Source organism: Thamnophis elegans, chromosome 6, assembly GCF_009769535.1.
Source record: "Thamnophis elegans isolate rThaEle1 chromosome 6, rThaEle1.pri, whole genome shotgun sequence".
In the NCBI taxonomy this organism is placed as follows: Eukaryota; Metazoa; Chordata; class Lepidosauria; order Squamata; family Colubridae; genus Thamnophis; species Thamnophis elegans.
In genome coordinates, this window is record NC_045546.1 from 5,708,317 (window position 1) to 5,726,091 (window position 17,775).

Here is a 17,775-nt window from a genome sequence, read left to right on the forward strand (position 1 = left end):
AGAGAACGAGATGGTTAGATGGTGTCATGGATGAAAGGAACATGAATTTGGGCAAACTTTAAGAGCCACCTGAAGACAGGGAGATGTGATGCTATGATCCATGAGGCCGCCAGGTGTTGGAGACAACTTACTGACGGAACATCAACAATACTGATGGGAGGGGGGGAAGGGGGCATCCAAAAAGTTAAGACCAGTGAAAGCCCCTCTCTCCTTTTTAAAGTCCTCTCCAGGGACTTTAAAAGTATTTCTGTATCGCTTCTTCTGATCCCCAATCATCTTTTTTCTCGTTCGCAGTTACTTTTTGCAGGACATATTTTCCAGGTGCCTTGCTTAGTTGCTCTGCCTGGTGTGTTTAATTAACAAGCATTGCCAAATGGATATGTTGGTTTTCTACTTTTATTAACAGCAGTATTTTATTTTTTCACAATCTCATTTTATCATTGTACAAATTGCATTTCGTTTTCTCAAGAAGAAATAACCAAAATAAAGATCTCTCTCTCATACTCTCTCCATCCATCCATCCATCCATCCATCCTTTCATGCAATATCCTTGGATGAGTACAGCCTTTATAGGAAAAATAAGCAAAAATGTTGAGAAACAGAAATGACACAAATTTGTGTCACCGTTGACACCAATCACTTATGAGGATCATTGAAGCACTTGGAGGTTTATCTGTGTCCTAAATGGCAGGCTAAATTAGCACTATTCAGGTGAAAATCCAAGTGGCCTCAATGCCTCTCTAAAAAGGATGCAAAGGACCAGCTGTCCATCCTTCCATTCCCCGCCATCCAGTTAGAGCTGAAGAAGCTTCCTGGATGAGAAGCGAAACGTCTTCAAAGAAAAAAAGAAAGCCCAGTTGCCTCCTGAAAAAGTACAAAACAACACGCAAAGACACACAAGTCTTCTGCTCTAATAGTGTTTCCTGGTGACTGGATTTCAAAGTAAACAGCCAAGATCAAGAGTAGGATTTATTCAAGTAGAATGCCTTCCAGCCAACGACAAAGCGTCTCAAGTATTTTGAGTACAAAGGTTCTTCTGCAAATTTGTCTATTCTCTCTTTAAAGTCGCCTCCTAAGTTTCCAGCTGGCCTGCTACCTGTTGGTCCCCTGAATTCCTTAAATTAAGACAATACAGGTAGTCCTCGACTTACAACAGGTCGTGAAGTGACCGTTCAGAGTTACAACGGCCAGGGGGAAAATGACCTATAACCGTTTTTTAAACTTATGATGGTTGCAGCATCCCCACGGGATTAAAATCCAGATGCTTGGCAACCGACTCACATTTATGACGGTCGCAGGGTCACGTGATCCGCTTTCACGACCTTCCAACGAGCAAAGTCAATACGGGAAGCAAAGATGCACTTCACAACTGTGTTATCCATTTCACAAGTGCAGAAATTTAAATAAATCGTCTTCTTTTAACGACCCCATAATCGCTTGGGGGGGGGGCGGAGTCTGGGCAACTGAATGGAGCTTTGTGTTTACTGGCCCGATGCCCTTCCTGTTGCCAATGAGGAGTTATATTTTGCAGATATAATCTCGACGTGCCCAGAGAGAGAGAAATATCTGCCTCTACCTAGGATCGAACTCACAGCCTCCTGATTGTGAGGCGAGAGCTCCACCTCTAGGGCCACCGCACCTCTTTAGGATTCACTTAAGAAATGTGGCAGGAAAAATCAGAAAAAAGGGGAAAAACTCGCTCAACAAATTTCTCAGTGTGCCACATAAATTTGGGGCTCCATGGTGGTTTTCGTAAGTCGAGCATTACCTGTAGGGAGTCCAGCTCCCCATAGAAAGACAGTTAAGTAAGTGGGAGAGGCAAAGGCAAAGGAGATTAGAAGCCTTCTCCTTCCCCAGTTGTGGGTCCTACAGCTCAATGAAGAACAGATAGAAATTGTCTTGGCTTTCTATAATGAGAGAGATGGATGGGACGCCACCAGGGGTGGGTTTCCGCTAATGTTACTGCCGGTTTGGTGCTCACGTAATGCACACAATTGCCTGTAAATAGGTCTGTGCATGCGCAGAACATTAAAAATGTCAATAAAACATGCCGCGGTGACCGGGGAACTGGTTCCCCGGGGGGTCACGAGTCTGTCGTCCCTACCGGTTCGGCGACCCAGTCGCAATTTCAACTACTGGTTCATCTGAACTGGTGCGAACCGGTAGCAACCCACCTCCAGACGTCACTAACCAAAGCTAGGCCGTGTCAGTTCCAGCTCGTCTCAAACGGACCTCTTGATTGAGAATTAAAAGAAGCTAAAGAAAGCTCAGCAAGATGAAGATGAAGAAGAGACAATCCAGAAAGAAGACGATCACCAAAGGCTAACCATTGCCGCACAAAGCCCCCACTATTATCCAGTTACTATGGGCATTTTTTAACCCTCCTGTGCTTCTGTATCCACAACTTCATGTAGTGGACTTCCAAGAGGCGAGCCTGCAGAACGGAGATGGGGTCATAAGGGTTGTTGGCACGCAGATCGAGATGATGAGCTCCTTCCGGGATCATGATGGCCACGAGAGTGTCCGTGATGTTCTTTGTCACGCCACCGCCGGTCCAAGGATCGAGCCCTCCGTTGCTGGCAGAGAATGGAGAAGACAGGTGTTAGAACAATAGTGGCACAGTGGTTAAAATGCAGTATTGCAGGCTGATTCTGCCCACTGCCAGGAGTTCGATCCTGACCAGATGAAGGTTAACTCAGCCTTCCAATCCTTCTGAGGTCGGTAAAATGAGGTCCCGTATTGTTGGGGTCAATTGGTTGACTCTGTAAACCACTTAGAGAGGGCTGTAAAGTATATACGTCTAAATGCTACTTGCTACTAGTTATGTACAATACAAACTCACCTGAAAATGATGTTACTGTGCGCACTTATGTTTTTCCCACCGTAAATGGTGGTAATCCAGGAAGGGCGGGGTCGTACCCCCCAGGTTTTGAAACATTCCTCCGAGTAAGCATGGAGGTCCCATTTCTGTGGCTCAAACATATCGTTGACACCGTCTGAACACATGGGCATTACCATCTCGGTGCAAGCCTTGGAGAAGAGAAGGGAAACAGGAGAGCTTAATTTCATAAGATCCCGGCTTGGAATAGGTCTTTCAGAGAGACAGACATTAATATGTGAATCCCTAAAAATGGGAACTCTTAAAGATTTATGTATTACTAGCTGATAAACCGGCCTTTCCCTGGGTATTACCAGAGGGAGCCCCCTTGTGGAGTACGGTGAAGCTGTTACCATGGCAACTCCACTGTGCTGTACAGTAGAAGCCATTTTACAGCAGTACAGAAGAAGCCATTTTAAGGCACAACAGGCTGTATCTTAACAGAACACCCCCCCTCCCCGTAAGTCATCTGTGTACCACGTTTGGTTGAAATTGCTCGAGGTGTTCCAGAGTTCTCTTGGAACACACACACACACTTTTATATATAGATATATTATTAAATTTCTAGGCTGCCACCTGACTAATAGAGCAACCATGGATAGATTTCTAATACAGGTAGTCCTCCACTTAGAACAGTTCATTTAAGAACTGTTCAAAGTTATGACGTTACTTGAAAAAAAAGGGACTTATGCCCGTTTTCACACTTACAAAACCACTGCAGCATTCACACGGTCACATGATCCAAATTCAGATGCTTGGCCACTGGTACATATTTATGACGGTTGCAGTGTCCCGTGTGTGTGGGGTGTGTGTGTGTGTGTGTGTGTGTGTGTGTGTATGTGATGTGACACACACACACCCTTTTTGAAGACATTCTGATCCAGGAAAAGTCAATGAGGAAATCAGATTCACTTCACCACCATGTGACTGACTTATCAACCACAGTGATTCACTCCACAACTGGGCCAGGAAAAGTAGCAAAATGGGGCAAAACTCACTTGACAAATATTTCCCTCAACGACAGTGATTTTTGGCCTCAGCTGTGGATGTAAGTTGAGGACTACCTGTATTATTATCTCTATATATGAGTGTGTGTGTTTGTGTGTGTGTGTGTTTGTGTTTGTGTGTGTGTGTGTGTTTGTGTGTGTGTGTTGGAACGCCTCGAGCAATTTCAGCCAAACTTGGTACACAGATGACTTTCTGGAAAAAAAATACTGTGGGGGTAACACACCCCTAACACTCCTTGGGGTGTGTGCTCTGTTAAGATACAGCCTGTCGTGCCATAAAATGGCCTCTATTGTACAGCGCAGTGGAGTTGCCATAGTAATGGCTTCACGGTACTCCACAAGGGGGCTCCCTCTGGTAAGGGAGAAAATCCAACATTAGAAATTACATTTGGTCCGGACATCTTCCCCTTATAAATAGGTAAATACCCGGGCAACGCCGGATAGTAAGTGAATAAAAAGTTTTAAAAGTGCCAAAAAAGATTAGAACAAAAAGTTACAAATCAAAAAATGAGTATGGCTTTCACATTGGGAAAAGCGGTGCCTTACATCATGGCGGCTATTCACCCACCCCTTCCCAAAATTGCCACGTTGATTACGGGGTGCACACCCACCTGGTAAGACCAGCCTTGGAGGCCCAGGCTTTTCGTAGCAGTCCGAGTTAAGTTCAAACAGGATGCATGCCCCGTGTAATTGTAGTAGATGTTTACAGCCTGGAAAACATTCTGTAGCAACAACTTGTCCGGCAGTTTAGGTTTTTTCAGGTATTTGCAGATAACCTAGAGAGGGTTGGGGGGAAAAAATAGAGAAGAATTGAGTCTCCCCCAAATAGCAGAGAATTAAAAAATCCAATCCTGCACAGAGAAGCTTATTTTTGGCACATCTGCAAAACACAAGCAATTGCTGGACACACAACCGCAAATGAACCCTGAATTTCTGTTGTTAGGCGGGTTTTGCCTCATTTTTACGACCTTTCTTGCCTGCGTTGTTAAGCGAATTGTTGCAGCTGGTAAGTTAGTCAGGCGGTTGTTAAGTGAATCTGGCTTTCTCCCTTGACTTGTGACCTCAGAAGGTCTCCGAAGGGGATCCCATGTGGTTGGGACACGGCAACGGTCATAAATATGAACTACTTACCAAGCCTCTGAATTTGGATCACGTGACCATGGGGATGCTGCGAAGGTCATAACTGTGAAAAATGGTCGTAAGTCACTTTTTTTTCCGGGCCGGCATAATTTTGAGTGGTCCCTAAGCGAACTGTTATAAGTTGAGGACTACCTGTAAAGGATTCAGGCTACAAAGGCCCATTAGATCCCACAGATTAGGCCTCCTCCGGATTCCATCTACTGGCCAATGTCACCTGACTACTACCCGGAGGAGGGCCTTCTCTGTGGCTGCTCCGGCCCTTTGGAACGAACTCCCTGCGGAGATTCGGACCCTCACCTCCCTCCAGGCTTTCCGTAAAGCCGTTAAAACCTGGCTGTGCCGGCAGGCCTGGGGTTGACGAGTTCCCTTCCCCCTCTCGAATCGTGTGACTGTCGATTGTCTTTTTAAATTCTCTTTGTATTTCGTTTGTTGTATTACCTTCTTGTTTTACCCCCCCCCCCCCTTGGGTTTGTTAGCCGCCCTGAGTCCCTCAGGGAATAGGGCGGCATATAAATGCAATAAACCTTAAACCTTACACAGCTATACAAGAATTCCTTGTTTTACAACTATTTGTTTAGTGATTGTTCAAAGTTACCCTAGCATTGAAAAAAGTGACTTATGACCGTTTTTCACACTTATGACCCCCTGGTCACGTGATTAAAATTCAGACACTTGGCAACTTGTTCCTATTTATGACGGATGCAGTGTGTGTGTGTGTGTGTGTGTGTGTGTGTGAGAGAGAGAGAGAGAGAGAGAGAGAGTGAGAGAGAGAGAGTGAGAGAGAGAGAGAGAGAGAGAGAGAGAGAGAGAGAGAGAGACGTGATCCCCTTTTGCAAGTAAAGTCCACAGGGAATCCAGGTTCACTTAACAATTACATTACTAATTTAGCAACTGCAACGATTCACTTTGCGACTGTGGCAAAAAAGATGGAAAAATGGGGCAAAACATACTTAACCAGTCGTGTTCTATCCGGTTCTATCCGGTTCGGACGAATTGGAAGCGGCGGCAGGAGGCTCTGCCCACCCACGCGGACATCATCACGTCCCGTTTTTTTACCCTCTGCGCATGCGCGGAAGGACCTGCGAGCGTGTTCACATTTGTGAACCGATAGCGAAGGTAAGTGAATACTACCCCTGCACTTAACCGATGTCTCACTTAGCAACAGAAAGCTTGGTCTCAATATTAGTCGTAAGTCGAGGACTACCCGTCTTTCAATTCTGCAGGTAACCCAGTTGGATCGGAATCGCAGTGGGGGAAGCGTAGGCAGAAATCCAAATCACTTACTCAAATCTGATTAAATTCAAATTAAGTTTCAAAAGTCAAATTGTCAGCAAGACCTGGGTTGCCTTTAGTGTGTGTGTGTGTGTGTGTATGTGTGTGTGTGTGTGTGTGTGTGTGTGTGTGTGTGTGTGTGTGTGTGTTCTCCAGCATAACTCTGGAATGCCTCCAGCAATTTCAACCAAACTTGGTACACAGATGACTTGTTATCTGGAAACAAATACTAACACTCCTTGGTGTGTGTGTGTCTGTGTGTCTGTGTGTACCAGCATAACTCTGGAACACCTGGCCAGCTGAAATGAAAAGGAATGAATTATATCTACGTATACTGTCAAATCACAGTACTTTTGACAGTGATAGTGTGCATTTTAGATTCAGGTGTGTGTTTCTGTGTGTCTGTGTCTCTCTGTGTGTTCCAGCATTACTTTGACTTGACAGTATACATATAATTCATTCCTTTTCCTGTCTAATACGGGGTTAGCAAAAATAAATACCCCGGGGCGACACATGATTATCAGCTAGTTCTTAATAAGATGATGCCTATCTTTTTCCACGTGTCCGAATCCTTTTTCTCAGCTGGAAGATCCAGGATTTCCCAAAACTTTTCTTGCTGTATGGGAGATAGAAGAGTTGCTTTAAGAGGCTGCAACTTTTATGGAGAGAGGGGGGAAAGAGAGGGGGGGAGGGGAGAGAGCGCCTCCCATTTCTCCAAGGGGAACTATTCCCCCCCCCCTTATGCCCCATGACCGAAGAGGATTAAACCGATGTATTCAAGCCAGCTGAATGAATCCACCTTTCAAGCTACTCAATAGCAAAGTCTCAGAATAATCACATTAGTTTGGTCACTGAGAAAACCCATCCGAGTTTCTAAACAAAGAGGGTGGGGCGCGGGGGGGGGGGGGAGAAGAGAAGTGACTGAAAAAAAGCTTGCGCCACCCAGGGGAAGCTGAATACGTTAAGTTTTTTTTTCTTTTAAGGATTTGACCAAAGGAAGGCGGGGGGGAGGAAACCTTCTTGATTTTAGACTCCGGATGGACTGGAATATCTCGTGTGAAAAGTATCTCTCAGGCGAAGACCTGTCCCCCACCATTACATAAACAAACAAACAAACAAATAAAATCTTGTGAAAAAATATCTCTCAGGGAAAAAGCCCTGCCGCCACCATTCCAAAAATAAATAAATAATTTTTTTAAAATAAAATCTTGTGAAAAGTATCTCTTGGGGAAAGCCCCACCATTCCATAAATAAATAAATAATTTTTTTTAAATAAAATCTTGTGAAAAGTATCTCTTGGGGAAAGCCCCACCAATAAATAAATAAATAAATAAATAAATAAATAAATAAATAAATAAATAAATAAATAAATAAATAAATAAGAATCTTGTGGAAAGTATCTGTCAGGGAAAGCCCCACCATTTCACAAATAAATAAATAAATTAAATAAATAAATTAAATAAATAAATTAAATCTTGTAAAAAGTATCTGTCAGGGAAAGCTCCACCATTTCATAAATAAATAAATAAATAAATAAATAAACAAATAAATAAATATAAAATCTTGTGAAAAGTATCTGTCAGGGAAAGCCCCACCATTTCACTCATAAATAAATAAATAAATAAAATAAATAAATAAATAAATAAATAGAATCTTGTAAAAAGTATCTGTCAGGGAAAGCTCCACCATTTCATAAATAAATAAATAAATAAATAAATAAATAAATAAATAAATAAATAATTTTTTAAAAAATCTTGTGAAAAGTATCTGTCAGGGAAAGCCCCACCACCATTTAATAAATAAATAAATAAATAAATAAATAATGAATAAATAATAAAATAAAATAAAATAAAATCTTGTGGAAAAATATCTCTCAGGGAAAAGCCCCGCCACCACAATTCCAAAAATAAATAAATAAAAAATTTTTTTGAAAAAAATAAATCTTGTGAAAAGTATCTGTTAGGAAAAGCCCCACCACCGTTTCATAAACAAACAAACAAACAAACAAACAAACAAATAAATAAATAAATAAATAAAATCTTGTGAAAAACATCTCTCAGGGAAAGCCCCGCCACCACCATTCCAAAAATAAATAAATAAATTTTAAAAAATAAATCTTGTGAAAAGTATCTGTCAGGGAAAGTCCCGCCACCATTTCATAAATCAATAAGCAAACAAACAAATAAATAAAATCTTGTGAAAGGTATCTCTCACGGGAAGCCCCACTAACTATCATTTCAAAAACAAACAAACCTCTTTATTAAAAAGGCTGCAAGCACCAAGGACACCTAGAAAGCTCAAATCATAATTGACAAATCTTGAGAAGCCAGGATTCAAGGGTTGCTTACAATAACAAAAATCCAAGAGCCTAAAAAACAGCATTTCTCAAGGTTAGCTATTTTAAGATGGGTGGACTTCAACTCCCAGAATTCCTCAGTCAGCAAGCTCAACCGGAGCAATGCCGGTTCCTTCCAGTCGCCCAAGGCATTTTTCATAAATTCAGATGTACGGTAGCTCTTGGTTTCCCCATCAGATAGGATCAATTCTTCAGCTACTTTGCCACGTGTTTTGTCTTGGTACATAATGCTCGAATGAAATTGTTTGCTGTCCCCGTGGAATCAAAATAACTTCAGAAACAACCCAATACGGTTAAGCCCTCGAGACTTGCAAACCATGATTCACTTTCCGACCGTTCAAAGTTACAACCCAGTGGTGCTATTCATCCGGTTTGCACCAGTTCAGGCAAACCGGTAGCGATTCTTATCAGTTCAGACCAGTTTGGCGGGACCGGTAGTTGTATGGTGGAAAAGGCAGCGACTCAGGCCTGTCACGCCCCCGAACTGGTCCCGCAGTGTCTTTTGCCGTTGCCGGCATGTTTCTGCACATTCGCAGACCAGTTTCCAGTCAACTGCGCATGCGCAGCAATGTGTGGTGGGCGCGCGAGAGAAGTGAGGGGAAAACGCTCTCTCAGCAAACCGCTAGTAAACTGGTTAGGAACATACCACTGGTCATGAGTCTCCGCCCACTCGCCTGCACGTCATCACGTCCCGTTTTGACGCTCTGCACATGCTCACATTTGCGAACCGATAGCAAAGGTATGTGAATACCACCCCTGTCACAACCGTTTAAAGTCACTAAACAAATGGTTATAACTCAAGGACTACAAGTAGCGGTTGGCCAGCTCTAAAAGAGATGCAGAAACTCAGCAAGTGAGAACTTCAGGACTTCAAAAGCTAACAGAATATGGATAACTTTTATTCATGATGGAATCTGACCCCATTTTTCCCTCAGGAATTTAATTTTGGCGTCTTCCGGAAAAGGCCAGTTGTGAGGCGGGTCATAGAAAAAAAACAAAACGGACACATTGGGTTCAGTTACCTTAACTGGCCAGGCAGGGAGAGGCTGTAAGAAGGCGGCTTCATACGGATAGTCTACCATGGCCACGTATATCCATGTGCTTCTCAGGGATTCTCTGAAGGTGATGAGGTCTGTTGTGGTCTTCAAGGGGCTGCACAAACGAAATGTGTGGGAAAGCCACTGTAAGCCTTTCTCTAAAGAGAAAAAAAAATCAAGAAATTACACTTCAATATCTCTCTATCTATCATCTATCTATCTATCATCTATCTATTAACCATATATCTCTCTCTATCGTGTATCTCTCTATCATCTATCTATTAACCATATGATATATGTGTTTATATATATATATATATATATATATATATATATATATATATATATATATATATTCCATATCTATCTATCTATCTATCTATCTATCTATCTATCTATCTATCTATCTATCTATCATCTATCTATGTATCTATCTATCATCTATCTATTATTTATTTCTCTATCATCCACCTCTCTCTCTTTCTCTCATCTATCTATCTATCTATTAACCATATCTGTCTCTATCATGTATCTCTCTATCATCTATCTATTAACCATATGATATATGTATATATATATAATCCATATCTATCTATCATCTATCTATCTATCTATCTATCTATCTATCTATCTATCTATCTATCTATCTATCTATCTATCTACTATCTACTATCTATCTATCATTTATCTATCTATCTATCATCTATCTATCTATCATCTATCTATCTATCATCTATCTATCTATCTATCTATCATCTATCTATCTATCTATCTATCTATCTATCTATCTATCTATCTACCTACCTACCTACCTACCTACCTACCTACCTACCTACCTACCTACCTACCTACCTATCTATCTATCTATCTATCTATCTATCTATCTATCTATCTATTATTTCTCTATCATCCACCTCTCTCTCTTTCTCTCATCTATCTATCTATCTATTAACCATATAACCAAAAAACAAGATGAGAACTGGTTCTGGGCGAGGCTGACCTGGGTCGCTGCCGGTTCCAGTGACCCAGGCCACCAAACCACTATGGGTTCAGCTGAACCAGTAGGAACCCACAACTGATCTATCTACTATCCATACCTACCTACCTACCTACCTACCTACCTACCCATCGATCTATCATTCATCATCCATCCATATCTATCCATCTATCATCCATCCATATTTATCAGTGGAACAGCTTGCCTCCAGAAATCATGAGCGCTCCATCACTGGATGTTTTTAAAAAGAGATTGGACAGTCACTTGTCTAAAATGGTATAGGTACTTCTATTATATGCTTCTATTATATGCTATAATATATACACACACTTCTAGGTACTTCGCTGGACTAGATGACCTCCAAGGTCCCTTCCAGCTCATTCTATTCTATATCGGACTCAACCTTGACCACTTGGAAGATGAATGGACTTCAACACCCAGAATCCCCCAGCTTAGCAATTACTCGTTAACTTCTTACCTGTGTCAGCAATACGTTTAATGGCCGCCCAGGAATTTCGGATGGTTTCCGAACAGCCAATCCCGCTTTTTTTGAAATCTTCGGTCACTATCTTATGAAAAGAACCACAGGGAACCAAGCTGTCGAACTGCCAAATAGGGGCTGACGCAGCCAGAGCTCTGCAAACAAAGAGGCAAAATACAGGTAATACTCGATTTATAATAGTTCACTTAGTGACCGTTCAAAGTTATAACCGCACTGAAAAAAGGGACAGATGACCATTTTTCACACTTATTTATCTACATTCGGATGCCCAAAATCACCCAGCCAGGTTTCATGCTTAAGGCAGGATTAGAACTCACAATCTCCTCATGATTGGCCGAAAGTCAATCAGCTGGCTTTCATGCTTAAGGCGGATTTGGAACTCACAATCTCCTCATGATTGGCCGAAAGTCAATCAGCTGGCTTTCATGTCTAAGGTAGGACTAGAACTCACAGTCTCCTTACAATTAGCCCAAAGTCACCCAGCTGACTTTCATGTCCAAGGTAGGACTTGAATTCATGGACCCCTGCTTTCCAACATGGTGATCGCTAAACTCTGAACCTAAGTAGTAATTGAAGCTAGTAGTAATCAAAAACCACAAGCGGAGAAATGTGAAGCTAGATTCAGAAACTAGCTGGTTCCTGTGTGGTTCCGTAGAGATAGGGCCAGGTTGCTCCAGACTTACCCAATTACTATGTGGGGATATTTCATTCGGAACCAGGCAGCAAGCATTCCACCATAAGACCCTCCTATAGCTATCACTGGAGTATTCTGCGTTCCAGGAATCGTATTTTTCAAGTGTTGGATAAGTACCGCAAAATCAGCCAGAGCTTGCTGCGAAGTCAGGTAATTCAAATGCTTGGCATCCTGAAACGAGACCACAAAACTTTTGTATGGCGCCCTTAATATATTTACTTACCTTCAGTGCTGGGAGCATGCTGGTTTAACAACCGGTTCAGTGATCGTGTGCTATGTGCCCGCCCGCGACTGATGTACACCCACACAAAACTTACTTTCCATGTTATTTCTGGGGAGCAACACAGCTGAGGCGCGGCAATCCACACTGCTGCGCAAATCAGCTGAAAGGATATAGGTAAGTAAAGCGCAGGGGCGGGGCGGGGGAAGGGCGGTCCATTCATTTATTTCATTTGTATGCCGCCCTTTTCCCCGAGGGGGACTCAGGGCGGCTCACAAGTTGAGCAAGGGAAAGGGGATACAGACAATTTGACACCAACACAAAACAATACATAATTTAAAAGCGCAACAATCATACCATTCAAGATAGGGGCAAATGATTGTCCAAATGATTGTCGGAGCGAACCGGTTCACTCCCAGCTGTTCATCCGAGCTACCGGTTTGCCTAAACTGGTCCGAACCAGCTGAATCCCACCCCCGTCAAAAGAAGAGATTCCTTAGATCAGAGGTCTCCAATCTTGGCAACTTTAAGACTTGTGGACTTCAACTTCTGGGAAATTTTGATTTTCGTTGTCAAAGTCACAAAAGGGGATCACATGAACCCGGGACCAGAGGTTGTATTCAGCAGGTTCTGACCAGTTCTGGGGAACCGGTAGCGGAAATTTTGAATAGTTCAGAGAACCGGTACCACCTCTGACTGGCCCCGCCCCCATCTATTCTCTACCTCCCGAGTCCCAGCTGATTGGGAGGAAATGGGGATTTTGCAGTATTCTTCCCCTGCCACGCCCACAAAGCCATGCCATGCCCACAAAGCCACACCCACAGAACTGGTAGTTAAAAATTGAATCCCACCACTGCTTGGGACACTGCAACCCTCATGGATATGAGTCAATTGCCAAGTGTCTGAATTTCGATCCCATGACCATGGGGAATATTACAACGGTCATAAGCGTGAAAATGGGTCATAAGTCATTCTTTTCAGTGCCGTTGTAACTTTGAACGGTCACTAAATGAACTACTGGAAGCCGAGGACTACTTGTATAGCTGAGTTCAACGTATGAGCTCAATCTGTGACTACTCTGAATTAGAAGTTGATACTTACGGTGTACGACTTATTTCCAAACGGCAAGGATTCCCCGTAGTATCTGTGTTCAGCAAAAACCAGGATCGCATCCAATTCTTCGGCCACATTCCACATGAAACCCTGGAGTGGAGCAAAGGTGTCAGTTTGTTTTAAAAATAATTCAGTAAAGAATAATCTTCGATCTTTCAAACGTTTATACTGTAAAAAAAAAAAGCCTGAAGTATTTTAACGGGATATGAGATAATCAATAGAGTAGAGTAGAGTAGAATAGAGTAGAATAGAGTAGAATAGAGTAGAATAGAGTAGAATAGAGTAGAATAGAGTAGAATAGAGTAGAATAGAGTAGAATAGAGTAGAATAGGAAATTTGAATGGAATGGAATTAGGAATAGGAATAGGAATAGATTAGGGAATGGGAATAGAATAGAATAGAATATAGGAATGGGAATAGAATAGAATATTATGAATAGAATAGAATAGAATGGAATAGAATAAGGAATGGGAACAGAATGGAACATTATGAACAGAATAGAATAGAATAGGGAATAGAATAGAACAGAATGGAAGAATGGGAATGGAATAGAATATTATGAATAGAATAGAATAGAATAGAATGCTATGAATAGAATAGAATAGGGAATGGGAATAGAATGGAACATTATGAACAGAATAGAATAGAACAGAATAGGGAATAGAATAGAACAGAATGGAAGAATTGGAATGGGAATAGAATATAATATTATGAATAGAATAGAATAGAATAGAATAGGAATAGGAATATAATATTATGAACAGAATAGGGAATATAATAGAATGGGAATGGGGATAGAATAGTATATTATAAATAGAATAGAATAGGAATATAATATTATGAACAGAATAGAATAGGGAATAGAATAGAATATTATGAATAGAATAGAATAGGAATAGGAATAGAATAGAACAGAACTATTGTCACTTTGAATATACACCAATTGGCATACATTAACAATGAAATTTCATTGCATACAGCTCTTAAAGGGTCGCCACCTGCAATTTTACACATCATAAACATGACAAGATAAAAAAATTAAATGAATACAGAATTCTGTATATGCCCACATATATAATATGACACAGAGAAACAACACAGTCTAGTTATACATGTTTATGGTGAGAAAAACGAATTTTGAGAGTTTACCAGACGGAGGGCATAGGGAACAAAATAGTACCGTATTATTTGCAAACCAGGCGATGTCTCCTTCATTGCCAGTGTAAAAAAGGATTGTCCCCGTGTCTTTCTTCCAGTGCTGGTCTGCGATGAGGTAGCGTTGCTTGAACGTGCGGTCTTCAGCAAAACCAAAGTGATCGATCTGAAACAACATGGGGGAGGGGGAAACCTTAGAGCAGGGGTGTCCGAACTTGGGAACTTTTAAAACTTGTGGACTTTTATGACTTGTGGACTTCAACTCCCAGAATTCCCCAGCCAGCAAGTCCACAAGTCTTAATAGTTCCCAAGTTTGGACACCCCTGCCTTAGAGAATACAAAATAACTGGGTTGGAAGCAGGGGTGGGTTCCTGCAGTCACTACTGCCCGTTCGCTCGTGGACGCGTCCCGCGTGCATGCACTCTTTGTGCGCATGTGCAGTGCAATACAAATTGTGCATCTGCAGAAGCAAAGCTGGCGGCACCTATGGCGCTGCCCGGAGAACCAGTTTGGGGGCAGGGCAGCCCTGGGTCGCTGCCGGTTCCAGCAGCCCAGGCTGCCAAACCACTACCGTTTCGGCCGAACTGCTCCAAACCGTTAGGAATCCACCACTGGTTGGAAGGGACCTTGGAGGTCTTCTAGTCCAACCCACTGCTCAAGCAGGAGACCCTACACCCTTCCAGGCAAATGGCTGTCCAAACTCCTCTTAAAAACCTTGGGTGATGGGAGAACCTGCAGCTTCTGGAGATAAGTTGTTCCACTGATAGTGTCCTGGTGACACTAACCGAAAATTTCTCCTTAATTCTACATTTGATAAACTTCCATCTATTATTTCTTTTTCTGCCCCCCACCCCCAAGTGCTTTGGAAAATAGATTGACACTCCCCCTTTTCTTGCTATCATGTCACCCTTAGTCCTTCTTTTCATTAGACCTACCCAGTTCCCCCAACCATTTGTCGTATGCTAAGCCTCCAATCCCCTAATCATCTTTGCTGTTTTTTTTTTCTCTGCACTCTTTCTATCTAGAGTCTCAACTTTTTTGTAGCATGGTGACCAGAACCGGATGCAATATTCCAAGTGTGGTTTTTACCAAGGCATTATAAAGTGGTACTAATACTTCATCTGATCTTGATTGCATTCCTCTGTTGATGCAGCCTAGGCACTGTATCCTTCATGGACTTCATAAAAAGCAGAGAAAAAGCAAAACAAAAAACAAAAAACTATGGACCGAGGACAGCAATAATATCCTTTCTGCCTAAATGATATTTAAAAGCATCTAGAAATCAATTGCAAAGTAGCAGCTGCCAAGGAAACTAGCTGGGAAGTTTTCAAGATATAAACAAACATATTGGACACAGATGATGAAGACTGGACAGGAGGAAAAAAGAAAAAGAGACAGCAGATGGAGCTGTAAGGTAACTTAAATCTCTTTTGCTCCATGTTCTTACCTTATCAGGACTTATCAGAGACTTTAGAGTTAAAGTGGTGTTTTGTTAAAATGGTGGGTAACCTTGCTTGTTTTAGCCCAATCCAAGCCAATTACCTCCCAAAGACCTATTAGATCCCACAGACTAGGTCTTCTCCGAGTTCCATCTGCTGGCCAGTGTCGACTGGCAACTCCCCGGGGGAGAGCCTTCTCTGTGGTTGCTCCGGCCCTCTGGAACGATCTCCCCGTTGAGATCCGGACCCTCACCACCCTTCCAGCTTTCCGCAAAGCAATTAAGACCTGGCTGTTCCAGCAGGCCTGGGGCTGTTGAATTTTCCAGCTCCATCAGAGGGTATGACTGTTGTTGTTTTTAATGTGTTTGTCTTTTATTTTTATTCTGTATCCCCTTCCCTTTTTGATTGTGAGCCGCCCTGAGTCTCTCGGGAATAGGGCGGCATACAAACTGAATCAATCAATCAATCAATCAAATCAATCAATCACTTCAAACTTAATTCCTTAAACTACTAAGGACTCTGGGGAAAAAATATTCAGAATGCACAGCTGATGATGATCGTACATATTCTAATGCATCTTCCAGACCTTAAAGGAACTTCAAACCAATAGATAGTCCTTAGTTTACAACCACAATTGAGCCCGAAATTTATGTTGCTAAATGAGAAATGTGTTAGGAGAGTTTTGCCTGCATTTTATGACTTTTTCTTTCCACCTTTGTTAAGTGAATCACTCACCGTTTTCATTTAACGACCCCATAATCCTTTGTGGGGTGGACATTGGGAAACATAATGAAGCTTAGCAGAACGTTTTAATGGCCCAATGCCCTTCCTGTCACCAATACGGAGTTTTGTTCAGCAGATGTATTATTCTCATTGCGCCCAGAGAGAGAAATATATGCCTCTACCTAGGATCGAACTCATAGCTTCCTGATTGTGAGGCGAAAGCTCCACCTCTAGGCCACTTTGTTATGTGAATCACAGCGGTCGTTAAAATAGTAACAGGGTTGTTAAGTGAATCAGGCTTCCCCATGGGCTTGGTTTATCCAAAAGGTCACAAAAAGGTGATCGCATGACCCCTGGGATACTGCAACTGTCGTAAATGTGAGTCAATAGTTAAGTATCTGAATGTAAGTCACGTTGAACGTGGGATGCTGCGACAGTCCTGTGTGTGGAAAATGGTCATAAGTCACTTTTTTTCCAATGTCATCGTAAGTTTGAACAGCCACATAAGCGAACTGTTATAAGTTGAGGACTACCTGTTATTGATGGGCTCCATGTCACCCCGGAGTCCTCAGGACCATTGGCCAAACCACATCTTCAGGGCCTTTCGAAAGAGTGTCAAAGTGGGAGGCCAATATTATTTCCACAGGGAAATAATGTTAAGGATGTTACACGGGAAGGGAGCCACCACGGTAAAGGCCCTTCTTCATCCAGACAAAGTTCCGTAAGAGAGGGGACCCTTAACATTCCCTGACTCCCTGCTCTGGTGGGTCTGGTAGATGTGACCATGGAAAGATGGTCCTTCAAATAACCTGGTTCCAAAGCCATGTAGGGCTTTACAGGTGACACCCAGAAGCTTGAATTGGGACCACCGGGAAGCCAGTCAGAAACCAATGCAGTTTGAGAAAGGTGACATGTGTGCAAACCTACAGCCAAGCAGTCCGCTGCACCATTCAGGACCAATGGAAGCTTCTGGATAGTTTTCAAGGGCAGCCCCTTGCGAAACGCATTGCAGTAGTCCAGACAGGCGGTGACTATGGTTTGGATGATGGTGAGAAGGCCTTGTTTTGATTTTTTCCTATAACACAATGACTGCTTTATTATATCACTAGCAATTAAGACACACGAAGGGAAGGGAAGGAAAAGGAGAGAGGAAAGGAAAAGGAGAGAGGAAAGAAAGGGAAGAGTGGAAAGCAGAGAAAAACAGAATGGAGGAAGGGAAGGGAAGGGAAAAGGAGAGAGGAA

At 42.3% G+C, this 17,775-nt stretch overlaps 1 protein-coding gene across 1 annotated transcript in view; it reads right to left on the minus strand.

The window, feature by feature from the left end:
- Window positions 1-1,999: 1,999 nt before the first annotated feature.
- Window positions 2,000-17,775, minus strand: part of PRCP (prolylcarboxypeptidase) — a 41,375-nt gene continuing 25,599 nt past the window's right edge. Inside the window, exons 2-9 of the mRNA XM_032219909.1 lie at window positions 14,397-14,537; window positions 13,205-13,306; window positions 11,873-12,054; window positions 11,166-11,323; window positions 9,676-9,848; window positions 4,497-4,661; window positions 2,843-3,030; window positions 2,000-2,576 (exon numbers count right to left, since the gene is read on the minus strand). Of these exons, the coding sequence (XP_032075800.1) occupies window positions 2,363-2,576; window positions 2,843-3,030; window positions 4,497-4,661; window positions 9,676-9,848; window positions 11,166-11,323; window positions 11,873-12,054; window positions 13,205-13,306; window positions 14,397-14,537 (1,323 nt within the window). The 3' untranslated portion in view covers window positions 2,000-2,362. The remainder of the gene's footprint in view (window positions 2,577-2,842; window positions 3,031-4,496; window positions 4,662-9,675; window positions 9,849-11,165; window positions 11,324-11,872; window positions 12,055-13,204; window positions 13,307-14,396; window positions 14,538-17,775) is intronic.